The sequence below is a fragment of the Bolinopsis microptera genome, chromosome 4, assembly GCF_026151205.1.
Source record: "Bolinopsis microptera isolate Bmic1 chromosome 4, MBARI_Bmic_1.0, whole genome shotgun sequence".
Classification (NCBI taxonomy): Eukaryota; Metazoa; Ctenophora; class Tentaculata; order Lobata; family Bolinopsidae; genus Bolinopsis; species Bolinopsis microptera.
The window spans coordinates 3739487-3756832 of record NC_087075.1 but is presented as its reverse complement, the minus strand read 5'-3'; the positions used below and the strand labels follow the sequence as shown (position 1 = coordinate 3756832).

Sequence of the window (17346 nt, the reverse complement as noted above, 5' to 3'; positions counted from 1 at the left end):
ATTAAGATTTAAATCTTGAATTTAGCACAATTAAATCCAATTAAATAACAATTAAATCCGATTGTCATGTTTAAAAGTTGCTACAATTAATGCACGAATTGTACACAAGATTGAAGCCTGTGGGAAGTTGCAATTAATGAATGTTCGGAATAAATTAGATTTATATTATGATAGATGGTGAACTATTTACGGGCTGTGTAATTTTAGATACTTTTGATGTTGCCAACTGCATTAAAACATAAGCTGCAGTGCATGAGTGTACATTATATTTGTAATTGTGCAACCTTGCATACTTTTGTTCTTCTACACATCGTGGATTATCACAGTTTAATTCGTGCTAGGTTTAGTTTTCAGATACTTTGATGATCAGTATAGTAATTAGCAAGTAATTATAGCAATTAGCAAGTAATTATAGCAATTAGTAATTTTATAATTAGTGTTGCGAAACCGAATATATAGTTATATGGCGAGTACCATCGAAATAGAGAACGTATTTTGTATAAAATATGATCTAAGGGGTCGTTCACATATTACGTAATCAATTTTTGGACAATTTTTAACACCCCTCCGTATTCAGTTTTAGTTTTAGTTTTACACTAAGCTATGCCTATATTGTGTCAAAATCACACTAGCGTAATCATTTGGAAACCCCTCCCCCTCGGCTGAACGTAATACTAATATCAATATGTGAACGACGCCTAACTCTATAGAATATATTCCGTGTTAAACTTTTGTACAGGTTCGATTCACTTTAAGTTTAACTTTAAGTTAAAAGTAGATTGTAAATGGTAAAATTTTACATCTTATACTTATAGTTCGGTTCGCTTGGGTGGCTCCAATTACAATTAAAATAAAGCGAACTGCGAATTACTTACTTTAGGTACAGCTGCACAAAATTTGGCAGCGTTAGTGCCTAGTGGTTAAAGCGTCAACATATGTTTTGATGTCTACAATGATTATCGTTGAAATAAATAAAATTATAAAAGACACAGCCGCGCTGCACGTGTAACTGTAAGTGATTCCAAACCAAGTCAATTCCTCGAATGCAAATGTCATGCTCAGATGCGCACGTCACATGATCAATTATTCATTTCGTGGACCTAACGACCTCATTCAGATAATCATGTCCATTCTGTTATGCAACTCAGCATAAATTATAATTTGGCAATAACTTTAACCCGACCAAACATTGCATAATTTGCTTCTAGCATCACATCCCTATACTTATAGTATGTCTCTTTGACACATTCACAATGTACCCTTTGTATAGATCGACACTGCTTTCTTAATATATAACTATAAGATAGAGGAAACTCTCACACTCCTTTATAATAAATACAACACTCTTCCCTCCCTCCCGCTCTTGCATGCAGACACGACACTCTACAGGAAGCATTGCTACACGTTAGATATCATAAGTTCTAACGGCCCTCAATTGGTCAGTTTGTGTCACGTGACCACAACACTGCTCTCAGATTGGTGGAGAGAGTATCAGATCACCTCGTTATTTATTATTAGCAGGGTATATTTAGCACGATCTGGTGTTCTGTTATATTAATCTCTTGTCCGTTCCGGTTTTGAGAGCTCGTGTGATTTCTTGTTATGTGAAAGTGTCTGTATTGCAGCCTGGCTCCTTTTTTAGCTTTAATTGTATATCATTATTGTTTATAAGCAAGTAGTGATAGTATTACCTCTTGGTTATTGATGGGTGGCGGGTACCCATCTTAATGAGCAGATGCAGGATATCACATCTACATACACTTGCATAAATGGTGGCGTTCACGTGTAATTAATTTACGTTCTTCTCAACTCATCTTACGACATTTGATTTTGTCTAGTGAAAAGTGAAGATAATATCTTGTGTACCAAGTCTTAATTAGTTAATTAGTCTTAATTAGTTAATTGCAGACGCGGAACTCACAGAGACTCAGACAGCCAAAGACTGACAAATAGTAGCTATTTTCCGGAGTATATATGTTTAATAGCAGAACAAATCTCTGCCACTGGAATCTAATTCCATGGAATTAGATTTCCTGAGGACCTGTCAACTGTTAGAGGAGTGTGGCGGGACTTGGTGTGCGCTTGAGGTTACCATGTCACACTTTTTCTTGAATTGGCTGTTGTACTGTAGTAGTTTTGTTACTCTCAGTTTCGCACTGCTGTTATAGCGTTTTCCTCCTGTTATACTGTTCTGCTGACACTGTTTTTCTACTGTTCTGCAGTAGCGTTGTTATGTTGTGTTTTCTGATGTTGTGCTGTTCTATTTTTCTATTTTTCTATTTTTCTGCTGAAGCTGTATTATAGTAGCGTTGTTTTGTTGTGTTTTCTTATGTTGTGCTGTTCTATTTTTCTATTTTTCTATTTTTCTGCTGAAGCTGTATTATATAAGTAGCGTTGTTTTGTTGTGTTTTCTTATGTTGTGCTGTTCTATTTTTCTATTTTTCTATTTTTCTGCTGAAGCTGTATTATAGTAGCGTTGTTTTGTTGTGTTTTCTTATGTTGTACTGTTCTATTTTTCTATTTTTCTATTTTTCTATTTTTCTATTTTTCTATCTTCTATTTTTCTATTTTTCTATTTTTCTATTTTTCTATTTTTCTATTTTTCTATCTTCTATTTTTCTATTTTTCTATTTTTCTATTTTTCTATTTTTCTATTTTTCTATCTTCTATTTTTCTATTTTTCTATTTTTCTATTTTTCTATCTTCTATTTTTCTATTTTTCTATTTTTCTATTTTTCTATTTTTCTATTTTTCTATCTTCTATTTTTCTATTTTTCTATTTTTCTATTTTTCTGCTGAAGCTGTATTAATATTTTAGTAGCGTTGTTCTACAAATCTACTGTTGTTAACAAGGTACTGATGTATTTTGTAGGTTGTTTCGTATGTCGTATATTATCGTAGTTCTGTTAATGTGTTATATTACAGTCCGAGGACCGAGACGTCCTCCTCATGTCCTATTCAAGTGGCGTTTCTCTTGTCTCATATATTCACAAACGTCTAGCTAACGTCTGTTTAACTGTTCAAGGCACGATTTAATCGATTTGAAAACGGTTTCCGAGAAAATTTGTCGCCTTGAAAATGGAAACGTTTATAGTTACTACCAGAGCCATTTCCGCCATATGTCGAATATTCGGGTAGTTTCAACGGTAGGTTACAATTAAGGAAGTACTCAGCTATGGTAGGTATAGTAGGATTGCGGCGACAGAGGGTTTCACTTTAGTCTTCAGGTTGGACCAACCGGGTTGTTAAAAACAACCCAAACAAGTCATAACCAACACCTATGTCCTATATTTCGCAACTGTTAAATCACAGCTGTTGCAGTCCTTACATAGTTTAGTCATAACACGTAACATTAACACAACTGTTAAAATGAAGCTACAATTTCAAAACCGTGAGGCGCTGAGCACTGTGATTGCTTCCCTATAGTGAACGCCAGACTACACAGTACACTCCTAGTCCTACATGCAGCTGCCAGCCAGCTAGCTTTAGCCCGGTAAAGCTAGCTTCAGCCTGGTAATTATGCTACCTTTCCATCACCCAAAACACCTTTTATTCGCCGCCAGCCCACCTAACAGCCCCTACAAATGCAGCCTAATTATTATCCACATATCACACAATCAACATATATTGTGTGATATTATGTTCATGCTATTGCATATAATTGGAGCGTCGTTCTTGTCAAGCATATATATATTCCTGAGCCGATACAGGGCTTCACTTAGCCGCGTTTTGTATAGCCGGTTATTACTCGTCGCCTGGTTACTCGTCGCCTTGTTACTTTCTATTTCTGTAAGACAATTGTCCTACTTTCGGAGACGTGACGTCAGTGCTTTTATGGTTTAGTAAGGGGAACTATTACTTAGTATTTAGTAATAGAACTATTTTTTTCAAAAGGAGAAATATTCTTACGTTTAGACGAGGGACATGATGCACCTCAACCCCTAGTAGTAGTAATAGTGTACTGATAATCAAATCCATATATATTCGATGTAGATACGAAATTCAGCAACAGTTAAGTGACGCATCGTGCAACGTCAGTATGTTTTAAATCTTGAATATGTGAACTCATAGTCATAGTCAGGACGTTTATTCGTGATTATTGATATAATTTAACCGTTAGTGGTCTGTGCTGCTGTTGTCATAGCTGAATTAACTATTTAGATCAGCTTCAGAACTTTAAGTTGTAATTCTATTTTTGACTTATTTGTGGGGGAGTTTAGTGATAGTTATATTGAAATTCGCAACAACTTGTCCGTTTCCATGTTAAAATAAATGTCAAGCGTACATCCGCAGTGAAACATCTCATATTTCGTTAGCATTTCGTTAGTCACTTACAGTGACTAACTGCACGCGATTAACTAGTTCTTGCAGTTACATGTGATAAGGTTATCTGCACTTGGAATTTAGCTCAGTGGCGCGATCCGTCGTACGCTTATCACTTAGTTGCAAATTTGCAACAACCTGACAAATACTATGCCACTAGTCGGTTGTATAATTTAATTTATCGTTACTAAAGTTACTGTCCTATTTACTAATGTTACTATGGTAACTGATAACGTTACTATGGTAATACCATAATTACTAATGTTACTATGATAACTAATACTTATCATCTGGTTACCGGTTGGCAGGGTATTAATGCGGTACATGGGAAGATAAGTCTGAGGTTATTGGTTGTAAATGTGTGATAACCACGTGATAACCACGTGACCTTATACGATTATCTGTCATGATCCTAGAGGCTGATAACTGATCAGATGGATTGTTACCGTTGGATGGTTACTGTTTTCAACATTTCTACTTTTCAACATTTCTAATTTTCAACATTTCTACTTCTTAGATTTCAAGATTTAGAATTATAAATGTTAAAATGGAGAATCAATTGCCATGAATTTCAGTAGTTTCAGAGCTGTAGGCCAGAATGAGGTGACATTTTGACACTTTCTAGGCTTATGCTATTAATATCAATTACATAGTGATACCAATTACATTATGGTACCGGAGTTACTAGGTCCTACCTAGGACTGTTAAACTTCCTCAAGAACCCCAGTCCACACCGAGGCTGAAAATGTATAACCGTCATTTTCCTGCTTTCTCTGTTCCCTTGGCAACATTGTTCCTCTCAGTGTCAGATATTTAATTTGAACCCCGCTGTTTTAGATTTTATCGTAGGGCTTAGTCTTGGCGTGTCCTAGAATCAGGTTGAGACTTGGAGTAAGCGGTATAATGATACTGGACAGCCTCAACATCATCCGGGGTAAAAAATATTTAGAGAAGAGGTCAAACATAAAGAGATGGAATATCATAATAAAATTGTATCATTATCTGATCATTATGAAAATTCATTATGATTAAATGTTTAAACAATTTACCCTCACTTAATTTTTCATATTTTCTTACGATTCGTGATCTCCGTATATATATCTGTCTACACAAACGACCGCCGTTGTTGTTAAATATTTATGGCCTGATTCTATTTGAAGTGGCTTCAGGATACCACCCTGATGTTGTGCTACCATCTGTACTTCAATTACTGGGGGTTAAATTTACTTCCTTGGATTTCATTGTCACATTGTGCCTTATAAATCATACTATAAATCATCCTAACCCAGACACCGTTTTGACATGTGGAGATATCATAATCACAAACTATTTCTCATTCTTTATACATTAGCTTCATACTCTGTATGGCTGATATGACATGGTATCTTTATCCGAACTAATTGCCTTACCGGCGTGCTGGAACCACATCACACGATTACACGACACATAACACCAGTTTAAGCATTTTAGGGTGGGGAGCAAGCAACACGTTTTGAGAAAATGTCGTCAAAAATGGATCCCCACCCCCGTTACATGTGCCGACAGTGCCGAATGTCTTTATCTAATTTTAATTCTATAGGCCCATTCATCTGCAGAGTCGGGCCACTCAGAACATGTGCTATAGAGTTTAACGGTCCTTTCTGGATATATAAACACTGAACACAATGTCTCATTGATTTGATATAGATTTAAGTGCACGATTATTAGAGAGCAACGTGTTCTTTTTCTCGTACGTTTTCAGTTTTGTTCCATCTTTCTATCTATTTAGTTGATTGTTAGTTATAACACTTCTAGTTCGTTATTTTTACAGAGACAATTTGGCAGCATGCATGGTGATGGAGAGCTTATTTAACATTTTCAACGCTGAAAACTATCATACTATGTTTTACCTGGGGACCTCAGGCTATATTCATAAATAGAATAGCTAGATTTTCGAATAGAGATTCGGCGGAATGACAGGCTGAGCGCCGCCCAGTAAACTATGTTAATATGTATACATTCTACGTTTAATATTTTAATGTTGGGATAACTTTCAGCTGTTGTATGTCTAATTTGGTAGTCTATTCGGTGACATTTTTTAGTCTTTACTCTATATTATCATACTTTCCTGTTACATTCCCCAAAATCTTTGAATCGTGAATTAAAGTGTTAATGTTATTCTAAACCAACCGCAATATGACAGATACTTATGATAGAAAAATGTTTAATTTCGGAGTCATTAAAAATCAGATTGAATTTGATCACCCATCTTCCATGCATGAAGTTTTGGGCTACGAAATGCAGGTACATGGCTAATTTTGTGCATGACTGACCAGACCATATGTCACACGTGACCATTTGTCACACCTCGTGACAGTTGTCTGAAGGACAGATAATGTTTACAGTCTTTTAAAAACTTTGACCAAGTTAGGCTCCAAACTACAGATAAACCCAAATGACCTCACACTTTTGTAATTAAGTTACAATAACTCAATAACTGGCAAGATAAGCTGTCCTCTAAATAATTATAAACGATAAATGATTTGAATAATTCCTTCTAATTAAAATTGCCGTCCCATATTAGAAGAACTACGTTTATTATTAGTATTGCTGCTTATTTTATGACACGTTCAGTTGTTGGATAAGTGGTTTAATCATTCGACCGAAATACCTGACCTGGAGAAGGACCACTCATTATACAAATCATATATACCTAACTACTGTAGTCACTTCTGTAGTCACTATTGTAGTCACTACTGTAGTCACTACTGTTGTCACTTCTGTAGTCACTATTGTAGTCACTACTGTAGTCACTACTGTTGTCACTACTGTAGTCACTACTGTAGTCACTACTGTAGTCACTACTGTAGTCATTACTGTAGTCACTACTGTAGTCACTACTGTAGTCACTACTGTAGTCATTACTGTAGTCACTACTGTAGTCACTACTGTAGTCACTACTGTAGTCACTATTGTAGTCACTACTGTAGTCACTACTGTAGTCACTACTGTAGTCACTACTGTAGTCACTACTGTAGTCACTAGTGTAGTCACTACTGTAGTCACTACTGTAGTCACTACTGTAGTCACTACTGTAGTAACTACTGTAGTTACTACTGTAGTCACTACTGTAGTCACTACTGTAGTCACTACTGTAGTCACTACTGTAGTCACTACTGTTGTCACTACTGTTGTCACTACTGTAGTCACTACTGTTGTCAATACTGTAGTCACTACTGTAGTCACTACTGTTGACTGTTGTCACTACTGTAGTCACTACTGTTGACTGTAGTCACTACTGTAGTCACTACTAGCCATCCCAAAGACTAAGAACACGTCACAGAGGCAGCACACTCATCCTCATATTAAATTGTCTCTACTTCCCAAAGCAAGAGAGTAATTTAGCCAATTTCAAACCACATACATCACAAATTGGTCCAAGTTATCTCCAGCAAGTGGCATTTTCTCCAGCATTAGCTCACAGCTAAGTGCTTCAGTTGCAGCTAACCTCTCGGCTATTTGTATTGAATTATAGTGGACATGTCTTACAAGTTCTTGATTTAGAAACAATGAACTAATGAAGCTTAATTTCTTAAATTCAGAAAATATGTTCAAAAGGTTGTTGTGGGGTTTTATCTCCCGTATTATTTACTTCATATCTTAGACTATCTGGTGTAATATCTGCATTCCATTTCCTGCTGTTCTTCGTTTAGTGACCAGTGCATTGTGACTGAAACTTGTTGTTCTATTCATGTTCAAATTCAATTTGAAAAGATTAAATTAAATATACTTTCAAGGGGGGAGTGGTTAATTTTCATGTTTTTTCAAGCCTCAGTTTTTAGTTCCATTATTGGGAAACATGCATAAATTAATAACTCTCGTTTCTACAAACTTTTAAATTGATATGGTACACTTAAATGAGGTTGTTCATGTTGCTAGGTGACGCTGAGGGTGTCGCTAGGTGATAGAAAGTTCTAGAATGGTCTTCAGGATATCTTCATTAAGCTTCGTATAAGATAGCCGCCATATTCATTGTTTTTACCACTGTTGTTCCGGCGTGAAGATTTGATTTAGTGGATTTATATTTCTGACGGTGAATATTTAATTATGCTGAACATTCCTGTTGGATATTATTCTAGTTTATTGTTGGTGTGAATACATGAACATCTTTAGAGTCCGTCATGTATTTAACAGATGTTAAAATGTAAAGCTTGATAATATTATATTATATTACTATTACCTTTACTATTATTACCTTCACTTTGGCTTTACATCTCGTTAGTTTTGTCCGCGTTTCCTGCTGTATTATCTTGTTGTTTTCAGGTCGTCCCCTACGTTTGATGTTCATGTGTACAAAGAGCCAGGTTTTAACTTTGCCAACTACAAATATAAATTAAAATTATTCTTGTTTTCTTCTAAAGCTTCACGTCAAAAATAGTATAGCTGCAAATATACTTGGCTGGGTCATTTTAGGTCAAATTGCCACGGATGTATTATTATATACTAGTTTGCAGAGAGACAGAAATTATACCAATTTATAGTGGTGATTAGAGCTTATTTACTAACCTTACCAGGCTCATTATAAAATTAATTTGTCATGCTAGGTGTGTATTTGTCGTGCGCGCGGGTTTCACGCTGAATTTATAAAACCATTTTGTTAAAACTGACATTTTTCCCTGTGGAACTTCCTAACTTTTTCCCCATTTTATGATATTTTTATGATTGCACCAAAATATTTTATATAATAGCCGGATTAAAACAAATGTTCATTTGAGCATTTAACGTTTAAAACTGCCTGATTTTACAGTTGACCTTGTCAATAACTAGGCCTTCAAAAATAAAATACCTACTACAACTACAGAGTTTACATCTGTCATTTCACAAGTTAAAACTCAATTAGTGCGTCAAGTTGGACACTAAAAAGGTACAGTGGTACAAACCCATCACTACCCCTGGTGTAGACCTCTCCTGTACTTTAGGAAAAACTACAAGCTCCGCCGACGATTAACTAAATTACCCCCATTAAGTTTATTAGCTCATTTTTTCCCTATTGGATCACAAAACCACGTGAGGTTAATCCAGCGCTGTGATTGGTTGCTATGGAGTGGTCACGTGGTTACTGAGCAACGGCTCTGTCAACACGTATACCTCATGTAAGATTTGATAATTTTAAGCGAACTTCACTCTATCCCCCAATCCAGTTCAGAGTCACATCACTTTAATTAACATCTCGTTATTAATTAACTTAATAAGTTATTAATTAACTAAATAAGGTTAACTTACTGACATCCTGTCAACTGATCAGTACAATTAGATAAGTGCAAATTATCAGTTGTACTGCTACCAAGTTCCGGCAGTGTTCACACACGTAATTCCGGCAGCATCACAAGCCAGTGTAATCACCAGTACGCTTGTGCAATCACCAGTACACTATTACAAAATGTATCGGAGATTCTGAAGTGATGAAAATCATAATTATTGCCGGGTAGTTTGTAGCATCATAAGCCAATGTGCAGGATTTGCGACTTTGCTCTGTTTTTAAACATATTCCAACTTTTATAGTTTCAAGTCATAATTTCGTGTCAACGGTCTATATTCGCTTGTTAGAGTCATTTAAATCTTGCTTTATATACGTTATACTAGTTAACTGAACTTATTTCCGGTAGAATGCTTTAACATTAGGTACTGATCAGCTAATTGATGATAACATAATCGTGTGACAATTTTACTTACTATAATGAGTATTTATTAAGTTATTACAACAGTTAGCTGAGAGTTTAAAATAAAGTCTGGGACAGGATCCGTGATGGTCGAGTGTGGGCAACCTTTAAACAGTAACGACGTTTACTAATGAAGCTAACGCTGTTCGAAGTACAGTTTTCACTTTTGACTAGACCGTTTTGCTGTGTTTTATGTTTCAATTAGATACACTTAACTACTCCTGTTTAGTACCACGGACTCTTGATCAGATAAGTAGCAAGGACCCGACCATCGGACAATCTTAAAACTAAATAAAATTTTATTCTTTACAAAATCCCCCGTTTGTTTGTAATTATAGTTAAAAATAAAATGAACTGAAGATTTTCATTGCGGATTATGACTTGTGTTAAATGTTAAAATATGAAGGTTCGGCAGCTTCAATCAAGTCGAGATACTGTCTTCATAGCAAGTTTAGAGCAAACGTGGTAAGTCAAAACATTTAACATTGAGGTGGGACCTGAGCCTCCCAGAGGGAGGGTACGAATAAAATATTTCATTTTATTTGAACTTCAAAAGATTGATCAAAATGAATCCACTTATGTGTGACAAAGCCATCTAATGAACGTACCACGTACCTATTTGCTATTGAATTTCTTAAAATGATACGACTGACATTCTACTAAACCCAGTAAACATACTCATGCAGATTTACAAATTACTCTGGATTCCTTGTTGATATGATACACCAAATTCTAATAACGTTGAGCTTAATTCTGTTTCCAACTGCAGTATCCTGTACCAACTGTTTTACGTCTTGATTAGTTTCACAGCGATACATGTTTGAGAGATCCGTGAATGAATCATCTATATCAGTATCCAATGACGTGTTTAGATTTGGGCCCTCAGTTAGAGGGTTTTATGGTTACATTTAACAATGTTATTATCAATTTAACAATTTTATCATACGGTCTTATACTTTATCTCTTATCTCTAAGCTCGTTTGGATTTGAAGAAGGTGATGGAAACAAGATTCAGAAAGATCTGATCCTACTTACTTTAACAAACACTCACCGCCTACTTTTAGAGACGGTAACTGTGAAATTACCGTTATTACTACAAATTCTACTGGGTTAATGGCCACGTGACTCTTCTTTATTGACCAATCATATGGCTTTATTTGTGACGCATGACCTCTCTCCACCAATCAGGAGCCGTTATTTCGCCCACGTGCCCTCTCTGCTCAATTAATCAGCCGTCACAGGTCAGAGAGAGGGGATAACGGCTTGTGTTTGGCTGGAATAAGTCACGTGACACAAACCGAGTCAGCTGATTGGTGAGGATGAGTTGGCTGGTGCGGGTGTGTGTGTTTGTTCATGTCTCTTCTCGATCCTAACACATATACCCGGTCAAGCTTCAAGAGCAAGTCTTAACTTTTAGATAAGACATCTTATCTTAATACCCTTTTATACAGGGGTTCTAGTTTCATTTGAGTTTGTTTTCAAAACACAATATGCAGTTATTCCAATAAGCTCCTTTGATTAACTGTTCATTACAAATATTGGAAGAAACACTCGAAATGAATTTGTGATATTTTCTATTTTGACCAGTACGCAAAAAACATCAATATTCAGACACTTTGATCGCCCCCTCCCAGTTTTTTGTCTCTTAGATAAAGCCAGATAACATCACTCGAAAAGTACGGTGTTATACCAGGACCTTATTTGTCCACTATAACCTACCACAAGTCCTTATTTATCCACGATACAACATACTACAGGAACATATTTTCTTACCTTCTCTTAAAATCCCAACTTCCTGCCTATTGGAGGGTTGTTGTACATACCAGAGCGGGTATTACTTCGATAAGAGGAAGCCTTGTTGAGCGAGGGCTGCTGTTGTGTTCAAATTGAGTACTGACACATCATATGTTATATATTATAGTGTTATATCCTAGATTCTAGGGAATTCTGTCGATCAAATAGTGCATATTTCATGAGCAAATTAGAGTTGATATATTTTGTAGCTATTTCTTTGAGTACCCAGCTGACTGTATAGAACTAGTTGTTTACCCAATCTCACGGCGTGTGTCACGTGGTTAACTGATCAATGGAAGAACATGCTATTATCTGCATTTTTTGGTCAACAAAATTCATTGGCCAAAAGTTTTTTAGACTTGATGGCTTCTGAGTAATGGCTGTTTGAGGTGAAGGACTGGGAACCTACTGTTGTACAGTTTTGATACAGCTATGGTTTCATTAGTGGCATTGTATGCTAATAATTCTGAAAGGAATCACAGTGCTTCTATTGTCTGAGTAACCAATGAGTTTCACTGGTCATGCTGCACGCACTAGTGGGTAAAACAATGCAAGTGTAATTATAGCCATGAGCAGGGAGAAACGCGTGGTATTTGTCAATGGGAGGGGAGATATGAACATTGCAATCCTTCCTGGCTTGGCACGTGTCCAAAACCTGACCTGGCACGTTACCATAACCTGAGCTTCCTGACCAATACGAACCACGGTTTTGGACACGTGCCAAGTCATACATCAAGTGGAATGAATGGTACATATATAAGATACTTTATCATTCTGGGCATATTGATAGCTCTGAGTTGTGATTGTGACGTTTGACGTGTGAGTATCACGTGATAGGATTGGTTGCTATGACAATGATACCACGTGGATACCGTTCTTAAGATAAGAAAGTGATAATTTATATATTCTAGAAAACCTCTCTCTCCCACTAATTACAGTCGTCTTCTTATAACTACTTAGGATAAAGTGCATATTACCCCGTATAATATTAAATATTTTAAGCATGCTACCCAGCAATTGTAACTGTGAATTTGTCTAATTAGGGATTTTCCGGTTTGATAGGGGCTTGATGGCCAGCTTTTGATTGTCTCGATTAATGACACCTCCTCTTGACGTTGTGTTTTGCGGGTATAAGCTCAGTTACTATGCTGCATAAATAATGTTTTGTATAATTAGTAAACCTTAGAGTTCTTGTGAGTGTTGGTTGTAGTATAGCTGTGACAGAGGTTAAGAGCCGAGTAGTTTCTGTCTATTTCAATCTGTCTGTTCAGTTTAAACTTTAAATTAATTTACAATTTCAGCCAGTTTATTTTTTTATCTGCTTTTTACAATACTTTCGTTATTAATTGAAACAGCTATCATAATCCGGCTCTTTATTTAGTTGTCTCTTTTTACAATCGATTACAATTCAAACTGTTAAAAAAGAGTCCTTAATTTCCCCAGTTGTGCACTACTTTACCACACACTAACATTGTACGGTTTCAGTGTCTACTGTCTACTTCGGGTGGTTTCTATATTACTAGGGCCGTCTAAATCTTCACATTCACTCTTTTACTCCTTCATCAACCTGTTTCATACGGCTGTTTCTAGTATGATAACATTAACACCGTGAAAGTTGAAACCATTGTTAGAATCGCACTGTCACCACCAATTAACAAGGTCGGAGTCATATCATGTTCACCCGGCAAGTAGGTACCGACCGGCTGTTATATGGCTATTAGCCGTTCAGAATAGTCTCTGCTTTGTTTTTTAACTTGCTATTAAAATAATTAATAAAACGATGGTTAAAAGTAATTTGATGCTAAGGCAGTATGCTAATACGTAAAATAGTTTGTTAAATTAACTGACAATATTAATGTACAGTAGCTCCTTAATAATGTATATTATATTAGTTTGTTAAATATTAATGTAATCAAGGATTGTGCAGGAATGTAGTGCTATGGTACGGTTACGAGACAGCTACATTATAAAACATGAGGATAGTTGAAATAGTACCCATATTTGTGATACTCTGGGAAGTTGGAATTCCTCGTGCACAGCCAGGTAAATGCACGAATATGCACGCGCGTAGGCGGGTAAATCATGCACGAATATGCACGTGCCGTAATGTATCGAGCAATTCGATTTTGGCGCCCGCTTGGCCTCTAACTATTACAATTAAACCTCCTTTGAGAACTAATTTGCTGTATATTCACGTCTTTATTTATAAATTTGTGCAAAATATGTTGACGAGCTGTTTTAACCGCGAGAATTTTAGAAATTGTGAATTGTCTGCAAAATTGTAGACAGCAATTATTTAGTGTTACCTCATTCTACCAAGACAGAGAAATGAGAATGTTACATGTGTGAATCAGAATACTGAATATCTAGAGCATGTTACAAACCTCACGACAAATGAAGTGTAAAATAAATCCTTGTACAATGTACATATTTTATGACATGACGAGTAAAAAAATCTTTGTGTTTCAGAGGAAATGTACAAATAATTAATAAATCCTTGTGTTTCAGATGATACATCAGACAATGAGAACTTTGCCTGCTACAGATGTGTAACAAAAGGAAGACTCTGATGTTTGTGAAGAGATAGACGATAAATGTGCTTACAAGAAGTGTGCTAAGGTAATTATACTACTAATTATAATCCTAATACTAATATTACTAATATTACTAATATTACTAATATTACTAATATTACTAATATTACTAATATTACTAATATTACTAATATTACTAATATTACTAATATTACTAGTATTACTGCTAAACAGTCTTGCTTCCAATTTGGCTATGATGTTGAAGTAACAGTAATCACATGTTGTGTAACTGGATGTCTGGGTGTGCATTGTCCAGTAACAACTCGTTACAGATTTAACAAGGTTGTTAAATACGTATTAGGAGGGAATACGTATTGGAATACGAATACGTATTAATCCTCGAAAATTGACGTATTACGAAAAGGTGTGTCGTGCGCGCAAAAAATTGTTTGCTTATCGGATTATCCATGAAATTTGATTACAAATTTAAGTTATCATGTATAACTGCACTCCTTTAATGCATGATCAATGATGAGGGTGGCGCGCAGCTGTAATGTTTAATTTTGTCTTTGACAAATCAGCGTATTACGGCGTATTATGGCGTATTCGTGGACGTATTTAACAATCCATAGAAATTACCGTATTACGGCGTATTACGACGTATTCTTTATTAGAACCGAATACGTCGTATTATTTCACGAAAATTTGACGTATTTAACAACCTTGACAGATTATGCATTATTTAATGAAGAGATTTGTCCATTATGAGTACATTATCAAAAGTGAAATGCTCAGTACATCTTCAAATTGTTTAGAGGTTATTACATTGTGCTTTTCTGTAAGCCATGTATATCCGGTTAGTGGTTAAGTAGTACTTAGTAGTAACTAATAGTTGGTATAGTAGTAGTACAACTACAAGTTAGTAGTAACTAATAGTATAGTATTAGTAACTACTAGTAGTATAGTAGTAACTAATAGTTGGTATAGTAGTAGTACAACTACAAGTTAGTAGTAACTAATAGTATAGTAGTAGTAACTAATAGTATAGTAGTAGTAACTAATAGTATAGTAGTAGTAACTAATAGTATAGTAGTAGTAACTAATAGTATAGTAGTAGTAACTACAAGTAGTAGTAACTATAACCAACTACTAGTAACTAGTTCATTTTCAGATAAAGTATGAGGAGAACGGTGAAATTAAGATAATAAGAGAGTGTACTCCCCACAAGAGCTCAGTAGCAGGTCAGTAATATACAATACAATATAATACACATGTATAATACAGTACATACAATACAATATACAATGTAGTATAGAATATACAATACAATACAGTATACAATACAATAAGTATACAATACAACACAGTATACAATACAGTATACAATACAGTATACAATACAATATACAATACAGTATACAAAACAGTATACAATACAGTATACAATACAGTATACAATACAGTATACAATACAGTATACAATACAATACAATATATTACAATATAGTACAATACAATATAACAAATATTAAAAATATCAATTATAAACGTCGTGCTCATAATACGTTAGTTCTTGATTTGCTTTTAAAATAATTCCAATAATAAATTAATAGTATAATCAATTAATTATATAATTAATTAATTGCATATTTCATTAATAAGACAACTATTCAACCTTATAATTAACCTGCACCCACCCCAACAGCGGAGATATGCAGTCAGTCAGAACCGTTAAAGAACAAGCCTTGCGACGCATGGTTGTGTGATAAACCACTGTGTAACGGAGGAGACCGTGTGATAGCGCCGCCAGTCGGCGCTAACGGAGCCGCCCAGACCCTGCTCTCGACCATTATCTTCTTAACTTACTTCCTAGTGTACGGCTAGGGGGGCTTGTCAGTGGCTGGTTAATGGCCGTTGCTAGGCTGATCTTGTGGTGTATATAATGTGGTTGAATTGGTTGTGCTCTAGTTCAAATTATGGAGGTTGAGTTAGGAAGTGAAGATAGAAGCTTATGACTTGAGGTCAATTAGTTCATAACAACATATACTCGATTTATTGGAGCGGGCATGGGAACTTCAGCTGAGGTCAGTGAAGGACGGAAATGAAAGAGAAACTCTTCAAATGAAAGCGAAACTCTTCAAATGAAATCGAAACTCTTCAAAATGATAAAACTAGATTCAAAATGAAATTAAAAATCATAAAACTTGGGTGTACACCAGTGTCAGAATATTTTACAATGTGAGTTTAATCAATTAATTAATCAAACGGATCACTGACGTTGGTTAAAAGCTAACTAACTGTTTATAACGAATCATCTGGAGGTTAAACCGGGAAACTACTGATCATTGGTAGGATTATGTGCTGGATTACCGGCGGGGAGGCGATGTCAATTAGTACGGGAAGGAAAATGGTATTCTTCCCCGGCTCCAACAGTTCTAGTTCATTTTGAGGGATAAATTTACAGTTATTTCATGACAAGTGTTTATTAGTAATTTATCTTATTTTAGTTACTCGGGCGTTCCTAAGGCGTTCCTAAGGCGTTGCTAAGGCGTTATTAAGACGTTGTTAAGGCGTTGCTAAGGCGTTGCTAAGGCGTTGTTAAGGCGTTGTTAAGGAGTTTCTAGTGTGTTTCACAAAAGATCTCCTGGTTTTGCGTTGTTGAATATTTTAAATTTACGAGGCAGATATATATCTGTAGTATATCATGTAAAAATATTTAAGAGTGAATATCCCAGAATTTTTCACAAAAAAACAAATGAACGCTAATTTCATTTGGTATCTTTGTACCTTTGTATGCAAAGATAAAATTACTTTAAGTTTCTAAGAGACCAATAAAGATGCGAAACTGGAAATCCTTACAATTCCAGCCCTCCTTACAGAGGTTTTGAGGGTAAAATGTTGTGTCGTTTTTATCTTAAAGTTAACGGCTTTACTTTTTCCTATTGAAATTAATTTATTTTTCTAAGAACGAAATAACGAATTTCACTTTTTCTCAT

At 35.4% G+C, this 17346-nt stretch overlaps 1 protein-coding gene and 1 long non-coding RNA gene across 2 annotated transcripts; one reads left to right on the top strand and one right to left on the bottom strand.

The window, feature by feature from the left end:
• Window positions 1-7015: 7015 nt before the first annotated feature.
• On the bottom strand, window positions 7016-7764 carry LOC134814366 (clumping factor A-like). The gene is made up of 2 exons (XM_063822465.1): window positions 7727-7764; window positions 7016-7526 (listed from the first exon to the last, which is right to left on the bottom strand). The coding sequence occupies exons 1-2, from the start codon at window positions 7762-7764 to the stop codon at window positions 7016-7018; spliced, it is 549 nt and encodes a 182-aa protein (XP_063678535.1).
• Window positions 7765-13731: 5967 nt separating this feature from the next.
• LOC134813736 (uncharacterized) lies at window positions 13732-17320 on the top strand. The gene is made up of 4 exons (XR_010160061.1): window positions 13732-13859; window positions 14325-14435; window positions 15522-15591; window positions 16056-17320. It is a non-coding gene; the product is annotated as an uncharacterized LOC134813736 (long non-coding RNA).
• The last annotated feature ends 26 nt before the right edge of the window (window positions 17321-17346 follow it).